The 12,190-nt window shown below is 45.9% G+C and overlaps 1 protein-coding gene across 9 annotated transcripts in view; it reads left to right on the top strand.

Moving 5' to 3' along the window:
• The window catches only part of scn8ab (sodium channel, voltage gated, type VIII, alpha subunit b), a 31,219-nt gene that overhangs the window by 7,877 nt on the left and 11,152 nt on the right, over positions 1–12,190 (top strand). For 3 of the 9 annotated variants that reach the window (XM_055508957.1, XM_055508960.1, XM_055508959.1), the window contains exons 3-19: positions 670–788; positions 925–1,014; positions 1,109–1,237; positions 2,319–2,410; positions 5,073–5,294; positions 5,383–5,446; positions 5,804–5,945; positions 6,152–6,358; positions 6,438–6,719; positions 7,016–7,402; positions 8,457–8,589; positions 8,740–8,978; positions 9,769–9,942; positions 10,041–10,397; positions 10,504–10,665; positions 10,767–11,063; positions 12,031–12,145. In XM_055508957.1, coding sequence (XP_055364932.1) covers positions 670–788; positions 925–1,014; positions 1,109–1,237; positions 2,319–2,410; positions 5,073–5,294; positions 5,383–5,446; positions 5,804–5,945; positions 6,152–6,358; positions 6,438–6,719; positions 7,016–7,402; positions 8,457–8,589; positions 8,740–8,978; positions 9,769–9,942; positions 10,041–10,397; positions 10,504–10,665; positions 10,767–11,063; positions 12,031–12,145 — 3,211 coding nt within the window. Of the gene's footprint in view, positions 1–669; positions 789–924; positions 1,015–1,108; positions 1,238–1,943; positions 2,036–2,318; positions 2,411–5,072; positions 5,295–5,382; positions 5,447–5,803; positions 5,946–6,151; positions 6,359–6,437; positions 6,720–7,015; positions 7,403–8,456; positions 8,590–8,739; positions 8,979–9,768; positions 9,943–10,040; positions 10,398–10,503; positions 10,666–10,766; positions 11,064–12,030; positions 12,146–12,190 lie in introns of those variants that run through there. The other 6 variants (XM_029150000.3, XM_029149997.3, XM_029150001.3 and 3 more) reach the window with 6 other exon arrangements.

Raw genomic sequence — 12,190 nt, 5'->3', positions numbered from 1 at the left:
AGCAGCTGTAAATATCCACTGTTCAGAGGTCCATTTGTTTGTAAATAATGCTCATACGTCTCACTTCCAACCTCCGGTGTTTCTGTCCAAAACTGGCCACAAACAACACACACACACACACACACACACACACACACACACACACACACACACACACACACACACACACACACACACACACACACACACACACACACACACACACACACACACACGGTGCCCGGCCTCACTTGGCCCAGCGCTGTTTATGGGTGGGGAGTGGTTGTTGAGAGCCTGGAGTCAGCAGATCTGCCCCTGATCGATGACAGCATTTGCAGTTCTCTTCCAGTAAGGCCTTTAAACTCGGAGAGAAGGGAGTCGTTTGGCGGCGATGCGATGCGATGCGATGCGAGGCGAAGCGAGGCGGGGAGGGCTTCCCAACGCGCTGCTCGCCAGGACAGAGGCCCGGTCCGGTCTGACACGAGCCGCAGTCAGCTGATTGACGTCAGTGATGTCAGCGGCGTCCGGTGGCTCTGTCCTGCTGCTGCTGAGGCCCGGCCCGGTACCTTTTGCAGCTGTGACCCAGTGATGAGAAACCAGCCTAACTCTGCCTAGAAGTGTGTGCAGACTCTGTGCCCATTGATTTCATCACCCTGCTTTGTCTTTGTCTCTCTCTCTCTCTTTCCACAGACATTTATAGTCCTAAACAAAGGGAAAACAATCTTCCGCTTCAGTGCCACACCCTCCTTGTACATCTTGAGCCCTTTTAACTTACTTAGGCGAATAGCTATTAAGATTTTGATACATTCATATCCTTTCAAGTGAATCATTCTTTGCTTTCTGATGAACAGTTTTTCTGCCTTCTTTCTTATACTTCGTTTCAGATATTGATATATTGATGTTTTAAAACAATGCCCGAATTTGCCTTAACTCCCGTCTTCTCACGTTATTCAGCATGATCATCATGTGCACCATTCTGACCAACTGTATATTCATGACGTTCAGTGACCCCCCAGAGTGGTCCAAACAAGTAGAGTAAGGACCCGCCTGCACTCACTCCTCTGCACTCATGCCGTTCTGTTCCCGCGTCACTCCGTTGTCTCCTCACCGTCTTCTCTCTCTTTTCAAGGTATACGTTCACAGGTATCTATACGTTTGAGTCACTCACAAAGATTGTTGCGCGAGGCTTTGCTATAGACGGCTTCACCTTCCTCAGAGACCCCTGGAACTGGCTGGACTTCATGGTCATCTCAATGGCGTAAGTGTTGTTACTCCCATTTAAAAAAATAAGTAATAAAACATCACGTTGGAATTAAATGGATTTACTGTGATTAAATGGCTCAGACTCTGCAATCAAGAAAGAAACCCAAGGGTGAATTAAATATGACTTATAAATAAGTCATGGAATGTACTGTATTGTTTATAATTCATAGAAATTACAAATTGCAAAATGCGAACAGCAACTAAACGTTCTCCCTGCACATTCTGGCTTCTTACATTATTAACACATGTTCTGGTCTCCTGGCTGTTCACAGTGTGACATTCAGAGCTTATTGGTGGCACCACCTTGAAAGCTTAAAACGTGGGCATACTGCCGTTGCGTCTATGAAACTTACAGCATTCGATTGTGGTGCTGTTTGCAGACGTAATGCACGTAGGTCCATTCGACCGCCCTCAGAACTTTCGAGGCTGTTTAAAATCTGGATACGTTTGAGTTATAGTTCAAACTTCTCAAATTTCATGTCAGAACAGACTGACTTGTGTGTTTGTGATTGAGAAGCAATAGATGTGCTTTCTGCTTATTCAATAATAGGAATTAAAGCTTCTAATAATGAATGCTTCAGAGCAGAGAATTCCCAGGTCCCGCCACCTTCAGAATGCTTATTATAATAGTTTGCAACTAACCATTGTGTCTTTTCTGTGTGGGACGGCTGCTGAGTAACTGTATCTGATCCACCTTGCAGGTATATAACAGAGTTTGTAAACCTAGGCAATGTGTCAGCTCTGCGTACGTTCAGGGTTCTGAGGGCTTTGAAAACAATTTCAGTTATTCCAGGTAAGACAGCGCAGGTGTGTGTGTGGGCGGGCGGGCGGGCGAGTCACGGGGTCGATGTGGTGTGGTTTTGTTTCAGTTCCTCTCCTCTTCCTCTTCCTCCTCCGTTCTCCTCTCACCGGTCGGACAGGCGCTCTCTCTCTCACCGTGGTGTCCCCTCCCGGTCTTCGATGGTGGTACTGGTGTCGTGCTCTTGCGCATACATGCGTGTGTGTGCGTTGTGTGGTTATTGTGTGTGTCGTGTGTCATTGGGTTCTGTTCTGTGTGTCATCCTACCTTGTTGCAGATATATAACAGAGTTTGTGGACCTTGGGAATGTCTCGGCGCTGAGAACGTTCAGGGTTCTCCGAGCATTGAAAACTATTTCTGTCATCCCAGGTGAGACTCCCATTTAAACACTAAGGCTGAGCTTACGTGAGCCGTGTTCATTTGCTTTCCTTTTAAAAATGGGGTTCAACTTCTGCATTTATTTTTTAAACTCCCTTTAATGACACTCAAAAATGGTCGCAATACATTTTTGATAGGCTTAGCAGTCTTTGTGGGTGACATGTCTCATGCACGGCTGGATTTCTGCAGCATCTTAATGCAACCGGGATCTTTTCAACATTTGCTTTCTAACCAAAACAAAATGGAAGCTGTATCATTATAAAGGGCAAGAGTTAGATATGTATATTAAATTGGCTGTGGTCAAAATAAGTACAGTAAGATGTGAAATTATGATAAGAAGAGGTTAAAAGGTTTCATCCCTGGTTTGTGTTCTGTCGTACACGCATCCAAAATCCCAGTATTCGTGACACTGCCTTCTTATTTCTGAAGAATTGACTAGTGTAAGACTGCAAAGCCTAAATCTGTAACATACTGATGCTGCATGAAGGTATGAAGCACATGCTTTTACGGGTTTGGCTTCAGGGGCTTTTATTTGGATTTTATGTTGTTTTAGCCTTGAGGATTACTCCATGTAGGCTTTATGCTTTTATAGTTCCTTCAAGAACGTCTTTGTCCATCGTAGGAGTCAGGAGGAAAGTTTTCTAGTGGACACAGAGTTCGTAAATATGTTGAATTAAACGGTACAGTACAGTATTTTATTACATGCTGACACGTAACAGGGTTCATACACACTTGGGTCGGGCCTAACGTGGCCCGAGGGCCGGCCCGCTCACAGGTGCCTGGGATGTGAACTGTTCTTCTGTTTAAGTCAGGTTGCCACCACGGTTTTACAGACGGGCGATGCTGCTCCAGAGTCAGTCCTTTCAGCCTTGGCGTTTAAATGATCTGCATGCCACCTCTCATTCCTGGTTCCTCTGAGTCACCACTCTTCCTCGCCTGTCCTCTCTTCCTCCTCCTCATTCCCTGCTTCAGTAACTGGGCCCGGTTCGGTGTGCTGTTGGCCGTTTGTGGTGCTGCTGTGATTTAGTTGATTTTTTGGATTTGCTGTTTATTTTAGTAATTGCAGTTATATTGGGATGTTTTCATGAGTGTGTGTGTGTGTGTGAGGGGGGGGGGGTCTTCTTAATGTTCTCCGGTTTATTCGGCAAACTTTGTACAAATGGTAGAAAAAAAATATAAGCTATCTAATGAAAACATCCCATAAAGCTGCAGTCTTTGTTGTATTGTTGTGTAATGAAAGACAGACTTGACCTCTATACTTGTGGTATAATCTGAATGCACTCCCGGCGGAGTTCATGTGAAGTTATGGCATATTAGACAGATATGTGCGATTTCTGGTGTAACTCTGTGATAGAGTGCAAGCAGCACATCTGTTCAGGCTGCCAGAGTTTATGTGAAGCTGAGTTTCAGTGTTCAGAATTTTAGTGCAAATCCTTTCAGAGATTTATTTTATGGAAAGTGGATTTACTTCAGTACAAAGGCTGGAGATCTGGACTTAGACAAGTTCCCTGAATACAAACGTGAGTGTTACCTTTCGAAATCTGTCCGACTTGTATCACAGTCAAAGCCCATGAACAGACAGCGTGCTCTGCCCAGTAGCAATTACCATTATTAAACAATCTATTATTTTCCCTAGAAGGATTTAAAACCTTCAGACCTTTAGATGGTAATACTTATATTATAGGTAACAGTAGCCTGAAGACTAATTCCAACCAGTGGAAATAGAAACAATAAAGTTCTTCTGGGTTTTGGCACAAAGGAGACAGGGTTTCACGTCCCCAGAGACACGACACACACACACACACACACACACACACACACACACACACACACACACACACACACACACACACACACACACACACACACACAGCCATATTTCTTTACAGCCCTATGGGAATTCACCCTCATTGCACAGTTTATATATCAGAGAGTTATAGCTTCCACACTAAATACCTGAACCCACAATTTTTTAGTTATGAACCTTTTATACTATGATATAATGAACATCTGTTTGCTTCCCTGTATGAAACAGCACAGACAACGAAACAGAGTCTCTTTGATTCACAGGTATAGATTTTAGTTATCTCAGGTAGGAGCAACCACAACCAGCTTGTTTCAATGCTTTTTAACGCTCTGAGGAGCTTTGCCTGGGCAGGGCGACGTGGTCCAGTAAAAGCCCCACCTGGACATGTAGTGGGTGTAGTGGGGTATTGCATTGCAACCATTGGGCTAAGAAGGCACTCTCCAGATTTATGGCCGTGACTGAATCCAGAAAACGCACTGAAAATCAGCTTCCGGCGTTGAATCTTGGCACCACTGGGTAAAGATGCTGGACGTTTTCCTCCGGTGCCTGCCAAGTTCAGATTTATGTAAAGGCCTGCACAGCCCAGGGTTCTATACAGGATTAGCTACATCTTACATAACCTTTTTGCTGCATGTTGTGTAAAAAAACATTTTTGGGTTTGTAATTTTACTTTCTGTCTGTGTGCGTGTTCGTGTGTGTGTGTGTGTGTGTGTGTGTGTGTGTGTGTGTGTCTGTGGGCGTGTGCGTTTGAATGTGCATTTGTACGTGAGCCTGTCCGCTTTCATGTGTGTGCGTTCGTGCACATTTGCGTGTATGTGTGCGTGTTTCTTCCATACTAACCGACAGGCCTGAAGACCATTGTGGGGGCTCTGATCCAGTCTGTGAAGAAGCTGTCGGACGTGATGATCCTGACCGTCTTCTGCCTCAGCGTCTTTGCTCTGATCGGACTCCAGCTCTTCATGGGGAACCTGAGGAACAAGTGCGTGTTCTGGCCCATCAACATGACCGACCAGTACCTGTCGAATGGCAGCAGGGGCTTCGACTGGAAGGAATACATCATGAATGACAGTGAGTGTGTGGATCTTTGTAATTCCGCATTCAGTGCTGTTTGCTTTTGATAAATTGTTAATTAATTAATTGTTTGATGTTTTTCCAGCTAATTTCTACTTCCTGCCTGGTCAGCTTGATGCACTACTATGTGGAAATAGCTCTGACTCTGGGTATGTCAGCGTTTCACTCGCACATTTTTATTCTCACACCTTCCTTTTATCCTTCATACTTGGGTGATTGGGTGTTTCGGGTGTTTTACTGTCTGATCTCCTGCCCAGGTGTATGAACAAATATATATTGGCCAGTAATTCATCCCACTTCTTCGCCTTTTGTGCTTTTGTGTCTTATGCAACCGTCGTCTCCGCAGAGAAGAAACTGCAGCTGCAAGTGCTGCTTAAACTGCAGCTATTCTTATAACCACCTGGGCCGCTGTACTGTGGTTCTGGTCTGACGTAGTGTGATATACATAGTGAGTGATTGTTTTGTTGGGTGTGTGTTGACACGCTTGTTCACTGTTTTCCTTTCAGACGGTGTCCAGAAGGCTTCACTTGTATGAAAGCCGGCAGGAACCCCAACTACGGTTACACCAGCTTCGACAGCTTTGGATGGGCCTTCCTCACCCTCTTTCGCCTCATGACCCAGGACTTCTGGGAAAACCTCTACATGCTGGTTGGTGGTCTTAATTCTCCTGACTCCTCTTCTTTGTCAGATTGACTTACAGTAACTGACTAAGTAGTCACACAGTTAGTCCAATTGAGATTACCTATGCAATAAATGTGTTAGCATTCAGGCAAAAGCTACTGTACACCATGCACAACAGTGTAAATGCACTTATGCTGCATTCAGATTTATTGTCACTGCTTTTTACCCGTCAGACTTTGCGAGCTGCTGGGAAGACCTACATGATCTTCTTTGTGCTGGTCATCTTTGTGGGCTCCTTCTACCTGGTGAATCTCATCCTGGCTGTGGTGGCCATGGCTTACGAGGAGCAGAACCAGGCGACCATGGAGGAGGCAGAGCAGAAGGAAGCCGAATTCAAGGCCATGCTGGAACAGCTAAAGAAACAGCAGGAGGAGACACAGGTCGTTCTCACTACCATCGGATCCTTCACGAACTGCTCTCTGCAGTTCATGGTTAACGTATGTGATTTTTTTTCGTCAGGCTGCTGCCATGGCGACATCCGCGGGCACGGTGTCCGAGGCTGCACTAGAGGATGAGGGAGGCGGGCACCTGTCCCGCAGCTCCTCTGAGGTGTCCAAGTTGAGCTCCAAGAGTGCCAAGGAGCGGCGCAATCGCAAGAAAAAGTGGCGGCAGAAAGAGCAGGAGAAAGAAAAGGGAGACAGCGAGAAATTCGTCAAGTCCGAGTCGGACGATGGCAGCAAGAAAAGCACCATCCGTTTCCCAGGAAGTCGGCTGGGGAGAAAGACGTCCATCATGAACCAGGTGAAGCTCTAAATGAAGCGTGTTGTTGGACATGGAAGTCTATACGGGTGTTTTTTTTTAATTGTGATTGCATGTTGTCCATTTTAAATAGCTCATACAGTAGCTATGTATAAACCATGCATATACTGTACATTTACATCCTTCTGTCACCTCAAAAAACCTGAACAAAAGCCATTTCAGGGTTTGTGTCAAACTCTCTCCGCCCTCGGACCCTCGCTTTGTCTCTCTTCACACATCCTGCTGTTTTGAATAACTATTCCCGTCTCCCTCTCCACGTCTGTCCCTCCCCCTTTTAGTCATTACTCAGCATCCCGGGCTCGCCCTTCATGTCGCGTCACAACAGCCGCAGCAGCATCTTCAGCTTTAAAGGCAGATCCAAGGACATAGGCTCCGAGAACGAGTTCGCGGACGACGAGCACAGCACGGTGGAGGAGAGCGAAGACCGCCGGGGCTCCCTGTTCATCCCCTACCGCCGCAACAGCTACAGCGGCTACAGCCAGGGCTCCTCGCGCATCCACCCGCTAGCGCCCCACTCTGGAGGCAAGAGGAACAGCACAGTGGACTGCAATGGCGTGGTGTCTCTCATCGGCCCTGGGCCTGGCAGACGGCTTCTGCCTGAGGTGAAAATAGATAAGGCAGCCACTGATGACAGTGTAAGGACGTCCATGGGACAACAATACAGTGTAGGCATGATGGTGGTGGCCCCAGCCTTTGCAGCATCTTCCCCTTGGCTCGTGTTCCTTTCCCCCGAAACTCAGTAGTTCTTGTTTCCTCCCCTGAATATCTGGACCCTGTCTTATTATTTTGTCTTACACTGACACTGACATTTCCACCTTTAACAGCCTAACAGCCTAACAGCCCTTTTTACGCTGCTCCTTTATATTAACCAGTTGAAACAACAAGTCAGTCTAACAATTATCCTAAGCCTAATTCTATCAGTTATCACCAAGGCTACTTCTAGATGGTCATATCATCAATAACTAACAAAATGTTTACAGGAAACATAATAATATCCTAACTGAACAGTTCTTTCCATGTCAGAGGCTTTCCACATCCGAGCCCATACTGTTGTCTGTCCTTGCTTTTCTCCCCTCTATATCTATCACTTGCACTGTTTCTGCCTCTTTGCCTTCTTGGTCTAATTCGTTCCTCTACCTCTGAATGGTGCAACAAGGAATTAGAGACTTTTTTCCTTAACTGTATTTCCTTTCATTCTAGCATGGTGGACTCCTCTTTGGTTTTAAATCAATCTACCTGCTTTTACCTCTGTAAACGTAGCATGATGTGGTAGCAAATGATGTCTTGAATTCCCCTTGAATACTTTCATGACATGCATGCCAATGCATGTAGTTACAGTAAATACAGTATAGCATACAATGATTGGCTGAAATGTGTACTGTAAAATCTTAAATTATATCAAATAAATAACAATTAATGATTCATAACCTTTTGAAGTATCACATATAGAAATTAGAAATAAAAGTTAATCATATATTTAAAGTAAATACAGTTTTTTTTCTCAGTTTTGCTAAACCTATTAATCAATTTAAGAATTTATAGTGCACATGTATTGGATGAAATGTTTATAAGGAAAAAATTAGAAATTGTGACTGTACTGTAGGTGTTCTTTGTATTCTGGGCACATCAAGGACATACGGTTCAATTTGTGTGCTCGCTTTTGTTCTGCATTTGTCTGAGCATCTCTTAGTGACATTATGTCTTTCCACATGTGTATAGACTACAGATGTAGAGATTAAGAAGAAGCACTCGGGCTCTCTCATGGTGTCTGTGGATCAGCTCAACTCCTCCTTCAAAGGAAAAGACCACGCTAACAGTCAGATGAGCGTAGTCACCAACACGCTGCTGGAGGGTACGGACGCTGCTTCTCTTCTCACGTTTGCTGCTCCGAGTGGTTTAGATCTGTGGCGTGAGAGGGCAAATGAACGTGTGGGTGTGAACCCAGGGACTTCCCTGCTCTTCACCGTCCTCCTCATTCTCTCCGTTTCATCTGCTCCTGCAGAGTTGGAGGAGTCTCAGAGGAAGTGTCCTCCCTGTTGGTACAAGTTTGCCAACATCTTCCTCATCTGGGAATGCTGTCCCATCTGGCTGAAAATCAAACACATCGTCTACTTGATTGTCATGGACCCGTTTGTTGACCTGGCCATCACAATCTGTATTGTCCTCAACACTCTGTTCATGGCCATGGAGCACTACCCCATGACTGAGGAGTTTGAGGGGGTCCTGTATGTTGGTAACCTGGTGGGTAACTGACACACTGTCTATTCTATGTCGGAACAAACTTCATTATCTTCCTCAGGACCTATAGAAGCATTACAGGTTCACTTCACTCCACCTACATAATCTCAAACCAATACATCATTTAGTATGTGCACTTAAGAATACATGTGCATAGTGTATCTAGGACACTGATGGTGTCTCATTAAAGATTTATTTCCATTTTAATGTAGCCAGCTCCCCAAAGTCTTATCACCTCCACTCAGTGACTCTCTTGCTTGACTCTCAGGTCACTCTCTTGCTTCCGTTGCTTCCCGCTTACATCAACTTTATTGAACTCCCTTTAACTCTTAGCATTTTCTGTTTGTCACACGCAGAACTGGGCCCATCATTGGTGTAGCTGCCAAATCTACTGCAGCCAGTGTTCTTGGTCTGTGCTGTAGCGTTGGTCTTTGATGCGTCTGTCTGAGAACAGCAGAGTTGGCAAAGTGTCTGTGATGAGACGGGGAATGAGGTCACAGGAAGACCATTTTTGCTGGGACATGGAGTCATTGCTTAATGACCCGTTCTTTCCGAAGCCTCTTCACTTAAAGCCGGTTCCAATGCATTTTTAATCAGCACTACATTCAATGAAATGCAGCATAAGCAAGACGTACATATTTTTTGTTCTGTAGCTAAAATCATTAAGGTTTTTTTACATTATAACTAATAATGTTGTTATTGTTGATATGCAAAAGTTGCAGTTCCATTAAACTGATTCAAATTGTGACATCATCCTCATACATTTTTTATTGTTTTCTGTGTACATCTACAGGTTTTCACAGGCATTTTTGCTGCGGAGATGTTCGCTAAGCTGATCGCGATGGATCCCTACTACTACTTCCAGGAAGGCTGGAACTGCTTTGACGGCTTCATCGTGACTCTGAGCTTAGTGGAGCTGGGGTTGGCTGACGTTGAAGGTCTGTCTGTGCTCAGGTCCTTCCGATTGGTAGGTGAAAAAGCATCACCATCATCAAACGGAGGATGGCGTGAATAACAACCAGCCACTTAACAGACGATCACTGTTATTCTGCCTTTCTCTTGTAGCTGAGAGTGTTTAAACTGGCCAAATCGTGGCCCACCCTTAACATGCTGATCAAGATCATTGGTAACTCAGTGGGAGCTCTGGGCAACCTGACCCTGGTGCTGGCCATCATCGTCTTCATCTTTGCCGTGGTGGGCATGCAGCTCTTTGGCAAAAGCTACAAGGACTGTGTGTGTAAGATTGCGGAGAGCTGTACGTTGCCTCGATGGCACATGAACGACTTCTTCCACTCTTTCCTGATCGTCTTCCGCGTCTTGTGCGGCGAGTGGATTGAGACCATGTGGGACTGCATGGAGGTGGCGGGACAGTCTATGTGCCTCATCGTCTTCATGATGGTCATGGTCATTGGGAACCTGGTGGTAAGAACAGATTTCATAGTGACCAGATGTTGTTCGCGTGCCTTCATAAAACCATCCATTGACTCTGAGAGCGTGGGTCTAGTTCCTGTGCTGTTGCTTCTCCGAGGTGCTGAACCTGTTCCTGGCCCTGTTGCTGAGCTCATTCAGCGCAGACAACCTTGCCGCTACAGACGATGACGGCGAGCCCAACAACCTCCAGCTCGCGGTTGCCCGCATCAAAAAAGGCATCGCCTGGGTTAAGGTCTTTGTAGCCACCGTGCTCAAGAAGGTAGCATGGATTTAAAGTTCCTGGCTTCTGCCCGCTTCAAAAACATCCTGTTGTCCGGTCAACGAGCTCGCTGTCTCTCCTTTTGTTTCACCCTCTCAAAGCCGCCCATGGAGGATGAACAGAAACCTCTGGATGAAATGTACGAGAAGAAGCTCAACTGCATCGCGAACCACACCGTCGACATCAACCGTGAAATGGACTACGCCAAAAATGGCAACGGCACCACCAGCGGCATTGGCAGCAGCGTCGGAAAGTATATGATTGATGAAGACTACATGTCCTTCATCCACAACCCCAACCTCACTGTCTGCGTTCCAATCGCTGTCGGGGAGTCGGACTTTGAAAACCTGAACACTGAGGACTTCAGCAGTGAGTCAGATGTGGAGAACAGCAAAGATGTGAGTAGGAAGTGGGAGCGTGTTGCAGTTTGATTAGTTAATGGAGGGAAATTATGCTGGTTTAACATATTTGATAGCTCAACCACAATGTGGAATAAATAAAATGTAAATATTAACAAAGCTATGTAACAATTTTATAAAAAAGGTGCCATAATTGTGTATTATGAGACAATGTAATAAGTCGGAGTGCAGGCATGGATCCATTATGCAAAACCCACAGTAGCTGAGCTGGCCCACTGAAGACATTTAGTTTACCTGACATTTCAGAACATCCATTTAGACATGAGAGCTGTAACGCTGAGTGCTGACCCTGCACACAAAGGCAGTCGTGATGACAGGACGACAGGCACAGAGCTGCTCTGGCAGCTGCACAGAATGAGCGTGAGGCAAGGGTAATCCGGGCCCAGAGGCTCGTGGAGAAGCCGGATGCACGGGTAACCTTGACCTGGTTTGTCGTAGGAAGGAGGAGACGGCGCAGCAGCGTAACTACTGTACCTGCACCAGGTTCATATTCCACTGGGCTCCCTCAACCAACCGCACAACAGCCCCCCCCCCCGCATCACAGCCAGCCAGCATCCACTGCAGGGCGTAGGCACAGAGAGCTGGTCGGAGGAGCTGGGGCGTCTGTGGCTGCGTGGTTGAGAAAAGGGGAAAAGCAGAGGCAGAGAAACACAGTAATTGCTGGCCCTTTGCTGACGACTTAGGATTTAAAAAGTGCAGTATCATTCTCAAGTGAATTGAATTGGCTGCGTGTCAGTGTTTCTTTGCAATGACCCTGCTGCTACATGGGCTTTTTACACGTTTGCCCTGCCTCACCTTTCATTGGTGTTGGAATCGGTATTATCCATGTGTGTCTGTGATCATCGTTGCCACAAAATCAGCCACCGTTGAAGTTTTATCACGTTTTATTTCTGAGAAGCACTGGTTTCAGCAACGAAGCCGAACTGATCCCTATTTTCTGTCCTAGTTGGACGACACCAGTTCTTCTGAGGGAAGTACAATAGACATAAAGCCGGATGAAGAGGAGGTGGTGGTGGTGGAGGTGGAGGAGTACCTTGACCCAGATGCCTGCTGGACAGATAGTAGGTGGCATTTACTACCAGACGTTACGGTTATTAATACCAGCA

The sequence above is a fragment of the Betta splendens genome, chromosome 5 (genome assembly GCF_900634795.4).
Source record: "Betta splendens chromosome 5, fBetSpl5.4, whole genome shotgun sequence".
NCBI lineage: Eukaryota > Metazoa > Chordata > Actinopteri > Anabantiformes > Osphronemidae > Betta > Betta splendens.
The sequence above is the reverse complement of the archived record's forward strand: the minus strand, read 5'-3'. Positions and strand labels throughout refer to the sequence as shown.